This window comes from Corythoichthys intestinalis, unplaced genomic scaffold (assembly GCF_030265065.1).
Source record: "Corythoichthys intestinalis isolate RoL2023-P3 unplaced genomic scaffold, ASM3026506v1 HiC_scaffold_23, whole genome shotgun sequence".
Classification (NCBI taxonomy): domain Eukaryota; kingdom Metazoa; phylum Chordata; class Actinopteri; order Syngnathiformes; family Syngnathidae; genus Corythoichthys; species Corythoichthys intestinalis.
Window position 1 is genome coordinate 5186711 of NW_026651592.1, and position 21733 is coordinate 5208443.

General features: G+C 40.0%; 1 protein-coding gene across 1 annotated transcript in view; it reads left to right on the top strand.

Moving 5' to 3' along the window:
• Positions 1 to 21733, top strand: part of LOC130911111 (ryanodine receptor 1-like) — a 218439-nt gene that overhangs the window by 33181 nt on the left and 163525 nt on the right. Inside the window, exons 3-9 of the mRNA XM_057828826.1 lie at positions 11148 to 11270; positions 11406 to 11507; positions 17193 to 17213; positions 20096 to 20170; positions 20232 to 20310; positions 20379 to 20491; positions 20562 to 20661. Of these exons, the coding sequence (XP_057684809.1) occupies positions 11148 to 11270; positions 11406 to 11507; positions 17193 to 17213; positions 20096 to 20170; positions 20232 to 20310; positions 20379 to 20491; positions 20562 to 20661 (613 nt within the window). The remainder of the gene's footprint in view (positions 1 to 11147; positions 11271 to 11405; positions 11508 to 17192; positions 17214 to 20095; positions 20171 to 20231; positions 20311 to 20378; positions 20492 to 20561; positions 20662 to 21733) is intronic.

Below are 21733 nucleotides of genomic sequence, written 5' to 3' on the forward strand. Positions count from 1 at the left end.
CCTGTTGAGTTTGAGTCACTGCCTATTCATTTGGGTGATTCCCAGGTCACTTCCTGTTCTGTAACACAAAATGAACAGGAAGTGAACTATAAAATACTCCAAAATCAACAGGAAGTAACTTAAAATCAACAGGTAAATGACCTAAAATGGCCCAAAATGACCTAATTGCCTGGCATTGGCTGCTACTGACGGCCATAGACGTTCAATCTGTTTGAAGTGGGAGGGTGGCAGCGAATGAACATTCGTTCAGTTCAAATGGATTGGACGTCTACTAGTGATAAACTCATTCCAATTCACGGCAGAAGCTTGTTTTTCTGTTTATTAGTTGTTTTTAGAATATCCTAGAATGATTTCGTGACCAATGTACGGATAGTCGTTGTATTGCCGTATCGTCAGATCATCATTATCATGAGCTTTGTACTGCAAACCGTATCGTATCATGAGGTACCAAGAGGTTCCCACTCCTAGGCTTGCCAACAGTCCCAGATTGCGCCTGACAACCCTGAATATAGGTAGTTCTGATTGGTACCGCCAATAATAAAAGCGACAGTATTTCAAGTTGGCCCTTGCATCCGTCGATTTTTTTCTAAAAGCGGCCCTTGGAGAGTAAGTTTGGACACCTCTGTCTTAAATAACTGTCGACTCCATTGAACATAGCAAGATGATCAAATAATCTAGGCGTGTGTTACTTTAGCCCATTGCAAAGCATCAATTCACCCACTATTAATAAAGCAGTGAGTCAATGGAACTCTGTGTGACTGCCGAGAGGTTGAAAACTCGCTGATGCAGGTGCACTCTACCGCATTGTCGGGTTAGTGTGGTCATGTCTAATATGCCCAGAGTTATGTGTTGCTGTGTTTGAGCACATTGCTCCACTTTGTTATTGCGACACGAGGAGAAGAGGAGACATTCTAAGCCAGGGGTCCCCAAACTTTTTCCTTTGAGGGCCACATAACTTTTTCCTTCTCTGATGAGGGGCCATGTCAGTTTGTAACAGAAAAAATGTGACGATTGCAGGAGTGCCCAAATGTAAAAATGTATTGTTTTTCAGAAAGCCACAATCAAATAACCCTTTCTGAATTCTTCACGGAACAAAAGTAAATAAAATAATAATAATAATATAATATAATACATAGGGCTGTCAAAATTATCGCATTAACAAATGGTAATTAATTTTTAAAAATAATCACGTTGAAATATTTGACGCATTTAACGCACATGCCCCGCTCAAACAGATTAAAATGACAGCACAGTGTAATGTCCACTTGTTACTTGTTTTTTTGTGTGTTTTGTCACCCTCTGCTGGCGCCTGGGTGCGACTGATTTTATGGGCTTCATCACCCATGAGCGTTGTGCAATTATTGACATCAACAATGGCGAGCTACTAGTTTATTTTTTGATTGAAAATTTTACAAATTTTATTAAAACGAAAACATTAAGAGGGGTTTTAATATGAAAACAAAACATTAAGAAGGGTTTTAATATAAAATTTCTATAACTTGTACTAACATTTATTTTTTAAGAACTTAGAACTTAGAAAAGTCTTTCTATCCGTGGATCGCTTTAACAGAATGTTAATAATGTTAATGCCATCTTGTTGATTTGTTGTTATAATAAACAAATACAGTACTTATGTACAGTATGTTGAATGTATACATCCATCTTGTGTCTTATCTTTCCATTCCAAAAATAATTTAAAGAAAAATATGGCATATTTTATAGATGGTTTGAATTGTGATTAATTATGATTAATTAATTTTTAACCTGTGATTAACTCGATTAAAAATTGTAATCGTTTGACAGCCCAAAATATAGTATAATATAATATAATTAGGGCTGTCAAAATTATCGCGTTAACGGGCGTTAATTAATTTTTTAAATTAATCACGTTAAAATATTTGACGCAATTAACGCACTAGGCCCGCTCAGACAGATTTAAATGTCAGTACAGTGAAAGGCCAACTTGTTAATTGTGTTTTATGGAGTTTTTCCGCCCTCTGCTGGCGCTTGGGTGTGACTTGCATATGTTATGTGGCGTAATGTCGCCCTCTGCTGGCGTTTCAGTGCAGCTGATTATTTGGGTTTCGGCGCGCTTTTCTGACGTGATTATATGTCGACGCGAACTCACACTAATAGACAGTGCTATTCAGACCAGCTAACGTCCGCATCCAGTATTCAGTGGCAGTTCTCATAGCCCCATCACACTGTTTGTGTCTAATACATGCATCGCTTGTGAGTTATATTCCTCCTTTGTTTATATTCATAAGCATTAGATAGTTATTGATGATGTGTATTTGAATTTGTTCACATATATGGTGAAATGCAGTTACATTGTTAGATGCTTGTGAGCTAATTGGCTAGTGCTACTGCTCAAATGGACACGTGTGTGTACATTTTATGTTATTTTGTGATTTATGCAAGTTATTGACACATTGCCTTGTTATTTTCAGTTTTACAAAAATACAAGAAACGTGCTCCTGTCAAAAACATGACTTCAGTAAAGCCCATACAACTTTGCCACACCGTCTGATTTCTTTTTGGAACTTATGTTCGCTATCTGTCAATTTGTGTACTCACACACATTGAGGACAGAATAGGGCTACTAGTTTATTTTTTTGATTGAAAATTTTACAAATTTTATTAAAACGAAAACATTAAGAGGCGTTTTAATATAACATTTCTATAACTTGTACTAATATTCATCTTTTAAGAACTACAAGTCTTTCTATCCATGGATCACTTTAACTGAATGTTAATAATGTTAATGCCATCTTGTTGATTTATTGTTATAATAAACAAATACAGTCCTTATGTACCGTATGTTGAATGTATATATCCATCTTGTCTTATCTTTCCATTCCAACAATAATTTACAGAAAAATATGGCATATTTTATAGATGATTTGAATTGCGATTAATTACAATTAATTAATTTTTAAGCTGTAATTAACTCGATTAAAAATTTTAATCGTTTGACAGCCCTAAATATAATATAATATAATATAATATAACAATGAATAATAATAACACTATTAATTAAATAGATAATAACCAAATAACCCTCTCTGGGTTCTTCACAGAAAAAAGCCAGGAAATAAATAACACTATTTTTCAGTGGGCTGGACCAAATGTGGAGGTGAGCCGTATCCGGCCCACGGGCCGTAGTTTGGGGACCAGTGCTCTAAGCAATGAACTTTTATGAGGCCGCCCATATGACTCGAATTGGAAATTTCCCTCAGAAGTGGGTGAAAGAAATGAGTCCGGTTAAGCAGCAGATTATCTCGCTTGTGTAATGGCTGAGCGCGGGCAACAGCTGAGAATGGCCAGTGTCAGATGAAAGGTGTTTATTGCCATCTTTTGCACCAGTCAAATTACTGTCTGTTAGTGCCAAGCTAGGGACGTGAATGCGCTTTACACTGGCTGTCATTGACGGTGCTAGACGTCGAGTCCATTTTGACTGGGAGAGGTGAATGAGCGTTAATTTGGGTGAACGTCAAACGCTGTCAGGGGGAACTGAAACACAGAGGTGGGTAGAGAAGCCAAAAATCCCTCTCAAGCAGGGGTGAAAGTGGCTAGAATTTCATGCCGGAACTCCCTGATGTGAAGGTCGCCACGGAGCTAGAAATTTTAATTTTTTAAAATTTATTTATGTATTTTCATTTTTTGGGGGGTTGGTGGTTCAAACCTCCTAAAACTACTGTAATGCAAAGAAAACTGTTTTGGCACAGTTATTTGTATAACACATACAGTGGGGCAAATAAGTATTTAGTCAACCACCAATTGTGAAAGTTCTCTTACTTGAAAGAGAGGCCTGTAATTGTCAACATGGATAAACCTCAACCATGAGAGAGAGAGAATGTGAAGAAAAAAAAAAAAAAAAAAAGAAAATCACTTTGTTTGATTTTTAAAGAATTTATTTACAATTTGAAGTGGAAAATAAGTATTGGGTCACCTACAAACAAGCAAGATTTCTGTCTGTCAAAGAGGTCTAACTTCTTCTAACGAGGTCTAACGAGGCTCCACTCGTTACCTGTATTAATAGCACCTGTTTTAACTCAGTATAAAAGACACCTGTCCACAAACTCAGTCAGTCACACTCCAAACTCCACTATGGCCAAGACCAAAGAGCTGTCGAAGGACACCAGAGACAAAATTGTAGACCTGTACCAAGCTGAAGAAGACTGAATCTGCAATAGGTAAAACGTTTGGTGTAAAGAAATACACTGTCGGAGCAATTATTAGAAAATGGAAGACATACAAGACCACTGATAATTTCCCTAGATCTGGGGCTCCATGCAAGATCTCACCCCGTGGCGTCAAATAACAAGAATGGTGAGCAAAAATCCCAGAACCACACTGGGGGACCTAGTGAATGACCTACAGAGAGCTGGGACCACAGTAACAAAAGCTACTTACTATCAGTAACACAATGCGCCGCCAGGGACTCAAATCCTGCACTGCCGGATGTGTCCCCCTGCTGAAGCCAGTACACGTCCAGGCCTGTCTGCGGATGATCCAGAAGAGGACTAGGAGAATGTGTTATGGTCAGATGAAACCAAAATAAAACTTTTTGGTAGAAACACAGGTTCTCGTGTTTGGAGGACAAAGAATACTGAATTGCATGCGAAGAACACCATACCCACTGCATGGGGGTGGAAACATCATGCTTTAGGGCTGTTTTTCTGCAAAGGGACCAGGACGACTTACCTGTGTAAAGGAAAGAATGAAAGGGGCCATGTATCAAGAGATTTTGAGTGAAAATCTCCTTCCATCAGCAAGGGCATTGAAGATGAGACGTGGCTGGGTCAGATTTTTCATGTTTTTAAACAGTGATGTATATTTTCACAGCACAAGGTCATCTATATGAACTATTATTATTATACCGTACTATATCCTATTACTACGGCTGTCAAAATTATCGCGTTAATGGGCGGTAATTAATATTTTTTAATTAATCACGTCAAAATATTTGACGCATTTAACGCACATGCCCCGCTCAAACAGAGTAAAATGACAGCACAGTGTCATGTGCACTTGTTACTTGTGTTTTTGGGTGTTTTGTCGCCCTCTGCTGGCGCTTGGGTGCGACTGATTTTATGGGTGTCAGCACCATTGTGTAATTATTGACATCAACAATGGCGAGCTATTAGTTTATTTTTTGATTGAAAGTTTTACAAATTTTATTAAAACGAAAACATTAAGAATGGTTTTAATATATAATTTCTATAACTTGTACTAACATTTATCTTTTAAGAACTACATGTCTTTCTATCCATGGATCACTTTAACAGTTAATAATGTTAATGTCATCTTGTTGATTTATTGTTATAATAAACAAATACAGTACTTATGTACAGTATGTTAAATATATATAGCCATCTTGTGTCTTATCTTTCCATTCAATTATTATTATTATTATTATTCCAACAATAATTTACAGAAAAATATGGCATATTTTATAGATGGTTTGAATTGCGATTAATTACGATTAAATAATTTTTAAGCTGTGATTAACTCGATTAAAAATTTTAATCGTTTGACAGCCCTTCCTATTACATGACCATAGTAAGCCAAAAAAAAACCGTGCCAACCAGAAGCCGTGGTTGACAGGAGATGTCCACAGGCTGTTGAAGGCAAGGAATGAAGCCTTCAGAGCTGGGGATGAGGCGGGACTGACAAAAGCAAGAGCCAACCTGTCACGTGGCATCTGGAAAGCAAGAAGGAATATACACAAAAAAGATAGCAAAGATGCTCGGAGCATATGGAAGCCCATCCAAGCTATCACTGATCACAAGCCAGCGCAACGAAGCTGTGAAAACATCACACCTCTACTGAACGACCTGAACAGCTTTTTCGCACGCTTTGATGAACAAAACAACACGTATCTACAGAAAACACCACCCCCGCACCCTGACCGACCACTGCTCTTGCCTGTTGCCAGCGTGAAAAAAGCACTTATCAACATAACTCTCGCAAGGCAACAGGCCCAGGCAATATCACTGGGCGAGTGCTGAAGGACTGCGCTGAGGAACTAAAGCACATCTTTACTGATATCTTCAACGCCTCACTGGAGCAAGCCATTGTCCCCTCTTGCTTCAAAACCGCTACCATCTTACCCGTACCAAAGAAGTCATAACCAACCAACTTCAATGACTACCGTCCGGTGGCACTGACTCCTATCATCATGAAGTGTTTTGAATGGCTGGTCATGTCACACATAAAATCCACCCTCCCACCCACTCTGGACCCTTTCCAGTTTGCATACAGGGCCCAACGCTCCACAGATGATCCAATATGCTCTGCCCTCCATCCAAGCCTCACCCATCTGGACAAGAGAAATTCCTATGCGAGAATGCTGTTAATAGACTTCAGTTCAGCATTCAACACCATAATACCACAACAACTCATTAGCAAATTGGACAAGCTAGGACTTAGTCCCTCCCTCTGCAAGTGGTTGCTGGACTTCCTCAGCAAGAGACCGCACGCAGTACGTGTCGGCAACAACATCTCGAGCACCATCACACTCAGCATAGGAGCCCCTCAGGGCTGTGTTCTGAGCCCTATGCTCTTCACTCTGCTTACACATGACTGCAAAACAACTTAGAGCACCAATCATTTGGTAAAATATGCGGACGACACCGCTCTGGTGGGCCTCATTACCAACGGCAACGAGATGCACTACAGGGCTGAGGTGGACCTCTTGGCCACGAGGTGCAGAGATAACAACCTCTTGCTGAACTTCAACAAAACAAAAGAGATTGTTGTCAACTTCCAGAGAGGCCCCAGCCAACACCTGCCACTGGTCATTGACGGGACGGCCGTAGAGAGAGTCACCAGCACAAAATTGCTCGAGGTGCACATCGATCAGGATCTCTCTCGGACCACCAACACCACATCACTTGGCAAGAAAGCACAGCGGCGCCTACTTCTTAAGGAAACTAAAGCACGCTAGCGCCGCACCATCCATCATGGCCACGTTTTACAGAGGGACCATCGAAAGCATCCTCACCAGCTGCGTTGCTGTTTGGTGCAGGAGCTGCACAGACTACAATGAGAGCCCTACAGTGTATAATGAACACAGCAAGCAAAATCATCGATGCTCCACTTCCTTTCCTGCAGGACATCTACACCACCCGCCTCACTCGCAAGGCTGTCACCATTGTGAGAGATGTGACAGACTCAGCGCAACTTTTCCAGCTTGCTGCCCTCTGGAAGGAGGTATAGGAGCCTCCGGTCCAGAACCACCAGACTGACAAACAGCTTCATCCACCAGGGCGTCAGGCTGTTGACCTCCCTCCCTTGCCTCCCATCATGGACTTCCACATAAACACACACATTTACGCACAGAGCACTTTAATAATTTAATACAGGGGTCCCGGCCCGCCTCCACATTTGGTCCGGCCCCTTGAACATTTTTTTTTTTTTTAATTCAATAGTGTTATTCATTTCCTGGCTTTTTTCCTTGAAGAACCCAGAGAAGGTTATTTGGTTATTATCTATTTAATTAATAGTGTTATTATTATTTATAATAATATCATATCATATATATTATATTTTGGGCTGTCAAACTTAAAATTTTTAATCAAGTCAATTTCAGCTTAAAAATTAATTAATCGTAATTAATCGCAATTCAAACCATCTATAAAATATGCCATATTTTTCTGTAAATTATTGTTGGAATGGAAAGATAAGACACAACACGGATATATACAGTGGGGAGAACAAGTATTTGATACACTGTCAATGGGAAAACCCACTGGCAGTGTATCAAATACTTGTTCTCCCCACTGTACATTCAACATACGATACATAAGTACTGTATTTGTTTATTCTAACAATAAATCAACAAGATGGCATTAACATTATTAATATTCTGTTAAAGCGATCTATGGTTAGAAAGACTTGTAGTTCTTAAAAGATAAATGTTAATACAAGTTATATAAATTTTATATTAAAACCCCTCTTAATGTTTTCGTTTTAATGAAATTTGTAAAATTTTCAAACAAAAAATAAACTAGTAGCTCCCCACTGTTGATGTCAATAATTACACAATGCTAATGGTGCTGAAACCCATAAAATCAGTCGCACCCAAGCGCCAGCAGAGGGTTACAAAACACTAAAAAAACACAAGTAACAAATGGACATGACACTGTGCTGTCATTTTAATCTGTTTGAGCAGGGCATATGCGTTAAATGCGTCAAATATTTTAACTTGATTAATTTAAAAAATTAATTACCGCCCGTTAACGCGATAATTTTGACAGCCCTATATATTATATTATATCATATTATATTTGGGGCTGTCAAACGTTTAAAATTTTTAATCAAGCTAATTACAGCTTAAAAATTGTAATCAATCGCAATTCAAACCATCTATAAAATATGCCATATTTTTCTGTAAATTATTGTTGGAATGAAAAGATAAGACACAAGACGGATATACATTCAACATACGGTACATAAGTACTGTATTTGTTTATTATAACAATAAATCAACAAGATGGCATTAACATTATTAATATTCTCTTAAAGCGATCCATGGATAGAAAAACTTCTTAAAAGTTCTTAAAAGATAAATGTTAATACAAGTTATAGAAATTTTGTTTTAAAACCCCTCTTAATGTTTTCGTTTTAGTAAAATTTGTAAAATTTTCAATCAAAAAATAAACTAGTAGCTCGCCATTGTTGATGTCATTACACCATGCTCACTCCCCAAACCCATAAAATCATTTGGACCCAAGCGCCAACAGAGGGCGCCAAACAACAAAAAACAAGTAACAAGCGGACCTTACACTGCTGTCATTTTATTCTGAGCGGGGCATGCGCGTTAATTGCGTCAAATATTTTAAAGTGATTAATTTTAAAAAAAATTTACCGCTCATTAACGCGATAATTTTGACAGCCCTAATTATATTATAATATATATATATATATATATATATATATATATATATATATTAGGGCTGTCAAACGATTAACATTTTTAATCGAGTTAATTACAGCTTAAAAATTAATTAATCGTAATTAATCGCAATTAATCGCAATTCAAACCATCTCTAAAATATGCCATATTTTTCTGTAAATTATTGTTGGAATGGAAAGATAAGACAGATATATACATTCAACATACTGTACATAAGTACTGTGTTTGTTTATTATAACATATCCACAAGACGGCATTAACATTAACATTCTTTCTGTGAAAGGGATCCACGGATAGAAAGACTTTTAATTCATAAAAGATAAATGTGAGTACAAGTGTGAGTAAGTTATAGTAATTTTGATAGTTTGTATATTGTGACTAAATATTGCCATCTAGTGTATTTTTTTAAACTTAATATTTAATATAATTTGAATGGCGTATTATTTTGCATAACTATTTTCATTGGGAATGCCAGATCTCTTTGCATTGAGCACTTTTCTTTTTGTGAACATTATTTTATTTTTGAGAGATAGGAATATTATTTTTGTTGTGCTTTCACTAAATGATACTGTAGCGATTTAAATGTTCTTAACTCCCCAATGCATGATGGGAATTTGAGCAACCATGAGTCACAGTGGTTGCTGCAAAGGATATATCTTCTCTGCGTTAACTACAATACGTGGTGTTAAGTAAACGATCGTCTCTACTTATACGTCCCCATGAAGCTTGCTGCAATTGTTATAACAAAAGTGGAAGAGATGCTACTGCGTAACCCATTGAATAGCGCGGCTCCAGTAAATGTCTGCGTTTCCAAATCTTTCCTGCTAGGAAATTGGTAGTGCTATGGACTCCATTGGACTGGTGAATCGTGTTGGCTCATTGTCGTCACGCACTTTCTCTACTCTCTCGCTCAACCACTTTCTTCCTCACTGCTCAATCTGACAATGCCGGTCACATTGAAAATAACAGCGGCCCTCTTGGCGGGTGCCAGTAACACCTGCGTCCACTCCACTTGCTTGTCTCTGCCCTTAGCTGTCAATATACTTCAAATGGCGCCATTGTAGTCTGTTCGCGGCAATGCTTGAGTGGGTCGTTCCGCACATGCGTTAATTCCGTTAAATATTTTAACGTGATTAATTGTAAAAATTAATTGCCGCCCGTTAACGCGTTAATTTTGACAGCCCTAATATATATATATATATTATTATATTATATTATTATTTTTACTTTATTTACTTTTGTTCCGAGAAGAAACGAGATTTTTGGGGGATTTTATGGGTGAAACATGGTAATATAACAAGGGTCGTGATTCAGAAATCGCAGAAATCAAGGAGTGGCCGCGATGTTCTTTTTCATATATTTACCCTTTTAAACGTTTTTTTTCCCAATTTTTTGTTGTTTAATCGATTATTTATCATCTAACATATCGGAGAAAACGCGACAGTAACAAAAAAATAAATAAAATCAAGCGATAGTTATGAGGTAGATATCCGTGACCTTTTTGCAGACACCATTTTTTTCATTGTGACGTAATTTGTTTCAAAGTTTAAAATATGCGAGAGAATAATTTTTCAAGGTAGTTTTTTTAAACTTAATATTAGACATCAATTAATGATTCTAAGCTAAAAATGACAGCCATTCCGAACAATAAATATAATTACTGAGCTTCTCTTTATGGCTGGGTTAAAACAAGAGCGGTTGCGCGAAGTCTGTAAACGGGGGTTTCCAGGGTAAAACGGACAAATTAAAAATAGTTTAGGGGCTTAATGCGCCATGAATCTGCTGTGGCAGCATATAGACATATTGTTCTATCAAACACAACAGTTATTTTGGCTTAAAATACAGCAGTTTCTTTTAAAGAGGCGTGCAAGAGCAGAAACTGCTTTTTCAGTCTTGTCTGTGGTTTCCGCCAAATACATTTTTAATCAAAAACCCGATCCTTTCTACCTGATTCCGATCCTCTGAAAAATGGCTTTTTTGGCCCGATTTTCGATTAGGTGTTCGGATCTGGACATTTCTGAATACAATGTGGTCGTAGTGAGTCAAAGTATTCCCAAACAGAACTATTCAAGTGTTATGAAAATTCTTCTTGTTTTAATATCGCAACCCCCCCCCCCAAAAAAAAAAAATCGCAATGTCAGTTTTTTTCCAATATAGTTCAGTCCTAGTTCCCACCCCTAGTTACTACCAACTTCTACTGAAACACGATCATTCTCCTGTGCAGGATGACCAGGTGGTTCTACAGTGCACCGCCTCCATCCTGAAGGAGCAGCAGATTAAGCTTTGTCTGTCCTGTGAGGGATTCGGAAACCGTCTCTGCTTCCTGGAAACCACCTCCAACGCCCAGGTAAGTACTACCTGCCTACAATCATCTGTTTCCTTGCTTTGTCTTATATTTTATAATTTAAGTTCAAATCAAATGGAGTCTTAGAATGAATGAGTTTTTAGTGTTCTCACGTTTTTGCTGATGGGTTTTTCGCAGAAAGTGCCTCCAGATTTGGCAATATGCAACTTCATTCTGGAGCAATCGTTGTCAGTGCGTGCCTTGCAGGAGATGCTGGCCAACACGGTGGAGATGACCGAGGTAGGACTCTGAAAAAGTTCTGGTGGTGGAAAGGGTTTCACAAAACATTTACTGTATTTTCGCAGGGAAGTCGTTATAGATGACAATAATGTATGTTGAAGTGATACGCGGGTTCATGGTGAAACTCATGAAGGTTGATGTTTGTTGAGTTGTGTTTATGACGTGAGATACAGCGGAGAATTACAATGGGAATCATCTTTTTTAGCCAAGTATATTGGAAATACACGAGGAATTAAATTCTTAGTTTCAACTAGGGCTGGCACTATTAATCGACTACCGTAATTTCCCGAATAAAAGGCGCATCTGTGTATAACGCGCACCCCAAATTTACTTGTAAAATCTAGGGAAAATTTTTGTAACCATGTATAACGCGCACCCTAATTTTAGCACCAATAAATAGAAGAATACAAGAAAACAGAGCTCGTGTACAGATACAGAAATGTCATTTTACTGACTGGTGAAACACAGCACAAGCATAGCACATTGTTCAAAACATTAACGTAAACTGACAATATGTACGGTAATATTATGATCTGACAACTTGTCCAACTTACCAGAATCCAGGAGAAAACAAAACCGATGTGACTTTTCTTTTAAAGGCGTCTGTATAACTTGCTCGTTTCATCATGATGAATAAATGTTTCTTCCATGGATTGATATGGTAAAATAAAGGTGAGGATTTATGTCGGAAATCAGAAAGAGCGCATCGCTGTTGACTAGACTGTAACAATAGGAACTATTGTTATTTGGGTTTGAATATCCCAAGGGACAGATATAGTTGACGGACACAGGAAGTCTGTATTGTGTTACGTTTGTTATGGTCCGAGTTGCCGAGTTGCAATAAACATTGACTCAAATGAGTTCAAGAAACGAAATTCAGTGCTTTATGAAGAGTGAAAAAATTTTTTTTTAACACGGACGAAATCATTCCAACAATCAGAGTGAAGTATTACCGAAACCAAATGGCGACGTCCTGTACTGTAATGGTCGGCAACGGATCGCCGCATACGTTTTTAACACAACATGGCCGTGTCAATAAAAAAAGAAAAATCGGTCTTTATATATATATATTTCTGTCTCCATCCCTGTACCCGTGTATAATGCGCACCATGATTTTACAAGTTGATTTTGGGGAAAAAAGTGTGTTATATTCGGGAAATTACGGTAATCAATTATCAAATACAATGGGGCAAATAAGTATTTCGTCAACCACCAATTGTGCAAGTTCTCCTACTTGAAAAGATTAGAGAGGCCTTTAATTTTCAACATGGGTAAACCTCAACAATGAGAGACAGAATGTGGGAAAAAAACAGAAAATCAACATTGTTTGATTTTTAAAGAATTTATTTCCAAATTAGAGTGGAAAATAAGTATTTGGTCACCTACAAACAAGTAAGATTTCCGGCTGTCAAAGAGGTCTAACTTCTTCTAACGAGGCTCAAACCCGTTACCTGTATTAATGGCACCTGTTTTAACTCATTATCGGTATAAAAGACACCTGTCCACAATCTCAGTCAGTCACACTCCAAACTCCACTATGGCCAAGACCAAAGAGCTCTCGAAGGACACCAGAGACAAAATTGTAGACCTGCACCAGGCTGGGAAGACTGAATCTGCAATAGGTAAAACGCTTGGTGTAAAGGAATCAAGTGTGGGAGCAATTATTATTATTATTATTATTATTTTTTTTTTTTTTTTAAACCTGTCCTGTTCAGCTGTTTGACACAGAGAATGGAAGTCTAAGTGCCCGGATTCTGAACAGTTTTAATGTTTCACATTGAGAGTCTGACATACTCCCATTGTGATCATTCAAAATACCTTTTTATTATGACAAAGCAGCGAACAGGAAGGGATTATGGGGGGACAGAAGAAAAGAAATACAAGAGAAGAAAGAAAAGAAACACATACACAAACAACAACAAGAAATACATTGAACATCTAAACTAGTTACTAATATGCTGGTGCTATCGTCAGCGAGATGTATTTCCGGTTTACACCATGTGGGGGCCTATTGGCCAGTGAAAGAGGAGAATGGGGGTGGGGGTGTCTATAAGACTATAAACTAAGTGATTGAAAGGGGTAGAGTGTACACAAATCAGTTCTGTGATCTAGAACCCAGTAATCGTGTGAATCTCTTATGAGTGTAAGCCCGTTGGCGACCAACCCTACGCCGCCGCATCGCCAATCCCGGCACCGGAACCCCCAACCCGAGCATGCCCTACCACATCCAGCAGCACGCAAGCCACACCGGGCGCGCGACAGCCACGCAGACGGGCGGAGAGACCGCGCGGGCACCAACCCAGGGCCACGGCCCACACCCAGCCAGCCCGGGGAGGGAGGGGGGGCGGGGGGATCCATGCGCAGCCCATCCCTCCTCCAACCGCCCAGCAAAGGAGCCACCGTCACCCCCCCCCGGGACCCAGGGTGGTCCCCCGGGCCACCCGCGCGCCCATCAACCAGCCTTCAGGGATGGCAGGAGGGGACGCATCACCAACCCCACGCCTACACCCACCCCCGCCCGCCCACCGGACCACGAGCCACAGCCCCCCAACCGGCACGGCACGCCACGGGACCCCCAGCGGCCCACCAAGCCCCAGGCAAGGCAGGGTCCCCCGCCGGTGCAGGCGACACCCCGCTGATACACCGGCGCCCAGCCAGCGACCCGCGACGGAGCGCAGGGCGGACGCCCAGCCAGAGAAGAGAGGGGAAGGCGGAGGCAGGAGAACGCCCAGGGACTGCCATGGGGCGACGCAAGATCGGAGACCCGACCCCCCAACCCACTCCCGCGGCCGGCAGCCGAGGCAGAGGGGAGGCCACACCCCGGGAGCCACGCCATATAGAAAAAGTGTGGGACCCACCTACCACCCTATTACTGTGGCTGCCAGGTTCCCGACTGGCAGCCATCACCCAGCACCGTGATGGGGGTGTGAGGGGAGGGTAGTGCAATGTATGCAATTATTAGAAAATGGAAGACATACAAGACCAGTGATAATGTCCCTCGATCTGGGGCTCCATGTAAGATCTCACCCCGTGACATCAAAATGACAACAACGGTGAGCAAAAATCCTAGAACCACACGAGGGACCTAGTGAATGACCGATAGAGAGCTGGTACCACAGTAACAAAGGCTACTATCAGTAACACAATGCGCCGCCAGGGACTCAAATCCTGCACTGAAATCCTGCACTGCCAGACGTGTCCCCCTGCTGAAGCCAGTACACGTCCAGGCCCGTCTGCGGTTCACTAGAGAGCATTTGGATGATCCAGAAGAGGACTGGGAGAATGTGTTATGGTTAGATGAAACCACCTTTTTGGTAGAAACACAGGCTCTCGTGTTTGGAAGAGAAAGAATACTGAATTGCATTCGAAGAACACCATACCCACTGTGAAGCATGGGGGTGGAAACATCATGCTTTGGGGCTGTTTTTCTGCAAAGGGACCAGGATGACTGATCTAGGTAAAGGAAAGAATGAATGGGGCCATGTATTGAGAGATTTTGAGTCAAAATCTCCTTCCATCAGCAAGGGCATTGAAGATGAGACGTGGCTGGGTCTTTCAGCATGACAATGATCCCAAACACCCAGCCAGGGCAACAAAGGAGTGGCTTCGTAAGAAGCATTTCAAGGTCCTGGAGTGGCCTAGCCAGTCTCCAGATCTCAACCCCATAGAAAATCTGTGGAGGGAATTGAAAGTCCGCGTTGCCCAACGACAGCCCCAAAACATCACTGCTCTAGAGGAGATCTGCATGGAGAAATGGGCCAAAATACCAGTAACAGTGTGTGAAAAGCTTGTGAAGAGTTACAGAAAACGTTCGGCCTCCGTTATTGCCAACAAAGGGTACGTAACAAAGTATTGAGATGAACTTTTGGTATTGACCAAATACGTATTTTCCACCATGTTTTGCAAATAAATTCTTTAAAAATCACACAATGTGATTTTTTTTTTTCTTTCCACATTCTGTCTCTCATGGTCGAGGTTTGCCCATGTTGACAATTACAGGCCTCACTAATATTTTCAAGTGGGAGAACTTGCACAATTAGTGTTTGACTAAATACTTATTTACCCCACTGTATACTTTTTCTTTTTTTTTTTTTTTTTTTTAATGACATACTGACAGAGGACAAGGCCAAGCGACACCCCAATTCCTTCATTAGGAAAAGGGAAATCAAAGTGTGGAAAAGCAAAATGACTTAGTCATGGAGGAAATTATTGGCACCCATGGAATTTTTCTAGAAAATATACAGCATTTCTCACAGAAATTATTGCAATTACAAATGTTTTCAGTATGAATGTGATTATTTATTGGATGTGCATTGGAAAAACACAAAAAAGCTAAGAAAAAAAAAGCCAAAATCGACACAAATTTTAGAAAAAAACTCGAAAAATAGGCTGGACAGTATTGTTGGCAGCCTTACCTCAATATTTGGTTGCACATCATTTGGAAGAAATAACAGAAAGCAAGTTTTGTGCACCTCTCAGATGGAATTTTGTTCCAGGTCTCTCAGATTTGTGCCTTCTTGCAAAAGCAATTTTCAGATTTTTCCGGTGTTCAATTGAATTTAGATCTGCACTCATTGATAGCCACCTCAGAATTCTCCAGCGATTTGTCTCCAACCATTTGGTTGCTTGGTGCTAATTGATGTATTTTATGGGTCATTGTCCTGTTGGAACAACTAGGACCTCTGACGCAGACCCAGTTTTCTGACACTACACCCTACATTGCGGCCCAAAACAATCTGATAATCTCCAGATTTCATGACTCCTTGGACACTGTCAAGGCAACCAGTGCCAGAAAAAAGAATGAACCCTACAAAGAAAAGAACCCAGTGCCTATAGTCAAACATGGTGGAGGTTCAATGATGTTTTGGGGTTGCTTTGCTGCATCTGGCACTGGGTGCCTTGACTGTGTGCAAGGAGTCATGATATCTGGAGACTATCAAAATGTTTTGGGCCGTAATGTAGGATGTAATGTCAGAAAACTGGGTCTGCGTCAGAGGTCATGGGTGATCCAACAGGACAATGACCCAAAACATACCTCAATTAGCACCAAAAAATGCTTGGAGACAAAGCGCTGGAGAATTCTGGCCATTGATGAGTCCAGATCAAAATCCCAGTGAACCCCTATGGAGAAATGTCAAAATTGCTGTTGCAAGAAGGCATCCTTCAAATCTGAGAGACCTGGAAAAGTTCGGAAAACAAGAGTGGTCCAAAATTCCATCTGAGAGGTGCATGAAACTTGTTGATGATTATAGGAAGCGATTGCTTTCTGTTATATTTTTTCCAAATGATGTGCAAACAAATATTGAGGTGAGGGTGCCAACAATATTGTATTTTTAAGTTTTTGTCGAAAATTGTGTCAATTTTAGCATTTTTTTTCTCAGCTGTTTTGTGTGTTTCCAATGCACATCCAAGATATAAGCACATTCATACTGAAAACATTTATAATTGCATTAATTTCTGTGAGAAATGCTGTATTTTCTGGAAAAAAAATCCATGGGTGCCAATAATTGCATCCATGACTGTACCTATGCTCCTGTTTAAAGATAATTGAGGAAATGGGTTATTTCTATCTTTATGTTCAGTTTTTCTGGTGATTTAATGAAAGATTGGCACCACATTATTATTATTCTACCGCATTTAACTTCTTATGGTCTCTAAATAATATGTGGACCCGCTCTCCTTCAGGCAGTCGATTTGGACAAATGGGTACGTCTATGAACATCTGTCTGTCTGTTGACATTTCCCATGATGCCGTCTTGTTGAAAGTCCCCATTCGTGGTAGTTTCCAACGCATTTGTATTTTAGAAGCAAATAATTTCTGTTTTAATGTGTGGAAGCCATTTCAGCTGGGATGGCTGGCATTAAGTGATCATGTTTTTGAGTTAAATAGCGTTTATGAATTTTTTTTTTGCACAGTCATTGTCACTCTGTTGCCTTTTGCACAATCAAAATACAAAGATAAGAAATCAAATAGAGGTTTATGTAATCTAAGATCTCTATTTACACTTTTAGCTCCATGTGGGGCATCCTACATGAGGATTAACAAGGCCAGCCGGGGTTTGAGAATAGCATGGCATGCGGCCCAGTGGAGTGTCCCACCCACCTCTGTCAGAAGTAGAGGGGCAACAAGACATTTCCTCACACTCACACACACGGGAAAAGACAAGCATCGCCACCTGTCCTGAGGAAGTTAGCGCTAATGCTGACAGTGTTGCACTAGTATTTGACATACCTGCAACCCCTCGTGCCGCCTGGTGGGGATTAGGAATACGTGACCCTGCATAAAAGTCTATTTGTCGTCACCCTGTTGGTTGGACCAAATTGTTTTTTTGTTTACTGTAATGTATTTTCCTGTTTTATAATTCTTAGTGCAAAACAAATGTATATTTTATGTTATACCAGATACATAAAAGATCTAATAAGATTTAAATAAACTCATTTGTATTGAAAAATTAAAAAAAAGTATTTTTATCCAAACAAATGAATGACCAAAATACGTGATGTCAATTGGACAATGTCAATATATATTACCAAAAAAATCTTGAAATAATGATTATTCAAAAAAAAATGCCAACAGAAACTATTGATATATATAAACAGTGGGGCAAATAAGTATTTAGTCAACCACTAATTGTGCAAGTTCTCCCACTTGAAAATACTAGAGAGGCCTGTAATTGTCAACATTGGTAAACCTCAATCATGAGAGACAGAATATTGAAAAAAAAACAAAAAAAACAGCAAGTCACATTGTTTGATTTTTTTTAAAGAATTTATTTTCAAATCATGGTGGAAAATAAGCATTTGGTCAATAACAAAAGTTCATCTCAATACTTTGTTATGTACCCTTTGTTGGCAAGAACAGAGGCTAAACGTTTTCTGTCTCTCTTCACAAGCTTTTCACACACTGTTGCTGGTATTCTGGCCCATTCCTCAATGCAGATCTCCTCTAGAGCAGTGAGGTTTTGGGGCTGTCGTTGGGCCACACGGACTAACCTAACCCTAAACCCTAACCCTAAACCCTAAACCCTAACCCTCCCTCCACAGATTTTCTATGGGGTTGAGATCTGGAGACTGGCTAGGCCACTCCAGGACCTTGAAATGCTTCTTACGAAGCCACTCCTTTGTTGCCCTGGCTGTGTGTTTGGGATCATTGTCATGCTGAAAGACCCAGCCACGTCTCATCTTCAATGCCCTTGCTGATGGAAGGAGATTTTCACTCAAAATCTCTCAATACATGGCCCCATTCATTCTTTCCTTTACACAGATCAGTCGTCCTAGTCCCTCTGCAGAAAAATAGTCCCAAAGCATGATGTTTCCAACCCCATGCTTCACAGTGGGTATGGTGTTCTTCGGATGCAATTCAGTATTCTTTCTGCTCCAAACACGAGAGCCTGTGTTTCTACCAAAAAGTTCTATTTTGGTTTCATCTGACCACAACACATTCTCCCAGTCCTCTTCTGGCTCATCCAAATGCTCTCTAGCGAACCGCAGACGGGCCTGGACATGTACTGGCTTCAGCAGGGGGAAACGTCTGGCAGTGCAGGATTTGAGTCCCTGGCGGCGCATTGTGTTACTGATAGTAGCCTTTGTTACTGTGGTCCCATCTCTCTGTAGGTCATTCACTAGATCCCCCCGTGTGGTTCTGGGATTTTTTTCTCACTGTTCTTGTTATCATTTTGACGCCACAGGGTGAGATCTTGCATGGAGCCCCAGATCGAGGGAGATTATCAGTGGTCTTGTATGTCTTCCATTTTCTAATAATTGCTCCCACAGTTGATTTCTTTACACCAAGCGTTTTACCTATTGCACATTGTCTTCCCAGTCTGGTGCAGGTCTACGATTTTGTCTCTGGTGTCCTTCGACAGCTCTTTGGTCTTGGCCATAGTGGAGTTTGGAGTGTGACTGACTGAGGTTGTGGACAGGTGTCTTTTATACCGATAATGAGTTAAAACAGGTGCCATTAATACAGGTAACGAGTGGAACCTCGTTAGACCTCGTTAGAAGAAGTTAAACCTCTTTGACATCCAGAAATCTTGCTTGTTTGTAGGTGACCAAATACTTATTTTCCACAGTAATTTGGAAATAAAATTCTGTAAAAATCAAACAATGTCATTTTCTTTTTTTTTTTTTCCCACATTCTTTTATGGTTGAGGTTTACCCATGTTGACAATTACAGGCTTCTCTAATCTTTTCAAGTAGGAGAACTTGCACAATTGGTGGTTGACTAAATACTTATTTGCCCCACTGTATTTTTTAAGTGGGTGAACTTGCAAAATCATTAGGGGTGCAAATACTTCTGTCCCACAATGTATTTATTTTATTTGAAATCAAAACTATAATTGTTTTATGAATGCCAACAAGGTAAGTATATAGGTTCATTTACTCTTTAACTTTATAGTGTCAGCACATTCGTTGTTTTGCCTGTCATCATATGTTGCTTGTATAGATGGATAAACACGGATACATTACAGTGGTTTAGAAACAGTAATCTTCTAAAAATGAAATAAAATAGTGAAATTTAATCACTTCTGTTAAGCTCTAGGCATAGCTGTACTCATTTCTAAATGTTGTTTCTTGTACTTTGCCAGTCGTCGCAAGGTGGCGGCCATCGCACCTTGTTGTACGGCCACGCCATCCTCCTCAGGCACAACCACTCAGGCATGGTGAGTTCAACAGCAGGTTTGTTTCAAAGTTAAAAATTCTGACTTTAGACTTTTTCTCCAGTACCTGAGCTGTTTGACCACATCTCGCTCGCTCACAGACAAGCTGGCCTTCGACGTGGGGTTGCAAGAAGATTCTACTGGTAAACTTTTGTGCTTTTTGTGCTAGTTGCTAAAAACTCCCCGAGACTCAGTGTTCTCGTCCCTCCAGGCGAGGCGTGTTGGTGGACTATTCATCCTGCCTCCAAGCAGAGGTCAGAAGGTGAAAAGGTCAGAGTCGGTGACGACCTCATCCTTGTCAGCGTGTCCTCTGAGAGATACCTGGTAAGAATACTCCAAGCACTATTTTCATCACTATTTTGCCCAAAACTGACCCATCATTTTCCTCCCATAGCACTTGTCCTACGCCAGTGGAGATCTGATGGTGGACGCCTCCTTCATGCAGACTCTGTGGAATATGAATCCTATTAGCTCAGGATGTGAACTAGCTGAAGGTACGAAACCTAAACACTAGGGCTGTCAAACGATTAAAATTTTTAATCGAGTTAATTACAGCTTAAAAATTAATTAATCGTAATTAATCACAATTCAAAGGATCTATAAAATATGTCATATTTTTCTGTAAATTATTGTTGGAATGGAAAGATAAGACACAAGACCAATATATACATTCACCATACGGTACATAAGTACTGTATTTGTTTATTATAACAATAAATCAACAAGATGGCATTAACATTATTAACATTCTCTTAAAGCGATTTATGGATAGAAAGACGTGTAGTTCTTAAAGGGATCCTCTATTTTTAAGACAAGTAATTTTTAAAAGATAAATGTTAGTATGAGTTATAATAATTTGATATTAAAAGCCCTCTTAAAGTTTTTGTTTTAATAAAGTTTGTAAAATTATTTTAAGTGATAGGTCGCCATTCTTGTTACGTCGCAGTGTGTGACGTCACTGGTCCCGTTTCTGAAATTCCAGCGTGTCACTCGTTAGCTTTCCCAACATGTCGTCAGTTCTACCCTTCCTATTTGAACCAGATCTGAAAAGTGAAGAGCAGGACAGCACTGTCGGTCGTTCACAAGACGAGCTTCAGGGAAAAATGCGTGCAGCAAATACCTGATAAGACAAAAGTTGGGAAAAACTGTAGATGTGAGAGAGTGCTGTTGGGAACTCCGGTTGGGAGTGAGAGTGTATGCTGTCCGGTTTTATTAGCAGATATTCAAGGTAAGCATATTGCGTTTTCAAACTTATCTCAATATAATTATGTAGATTGTTAGCTCCCAGAGCTGTCGTGTGCTTTACATACAGTACAGGCCAAAGAGCACACCTTGTGTAATCCATGTCTTGTACATTGTAACGCGTGGTAGCTAGGATACATGTATAAAAGTACCAAAAAGGGGAGAAGCTTCCACTATGCACATTTATTGACAAAAAATAATATTTCCACCTTGACCACTCTTCACTCGGGAGCTCAGCAGTACGCAAACACGCGTTCCCTGACGAACTCCAACATTGTTGTGAGGTCCACGTCAGAGTCACTGTCATCACTGTAGCGTGCCATT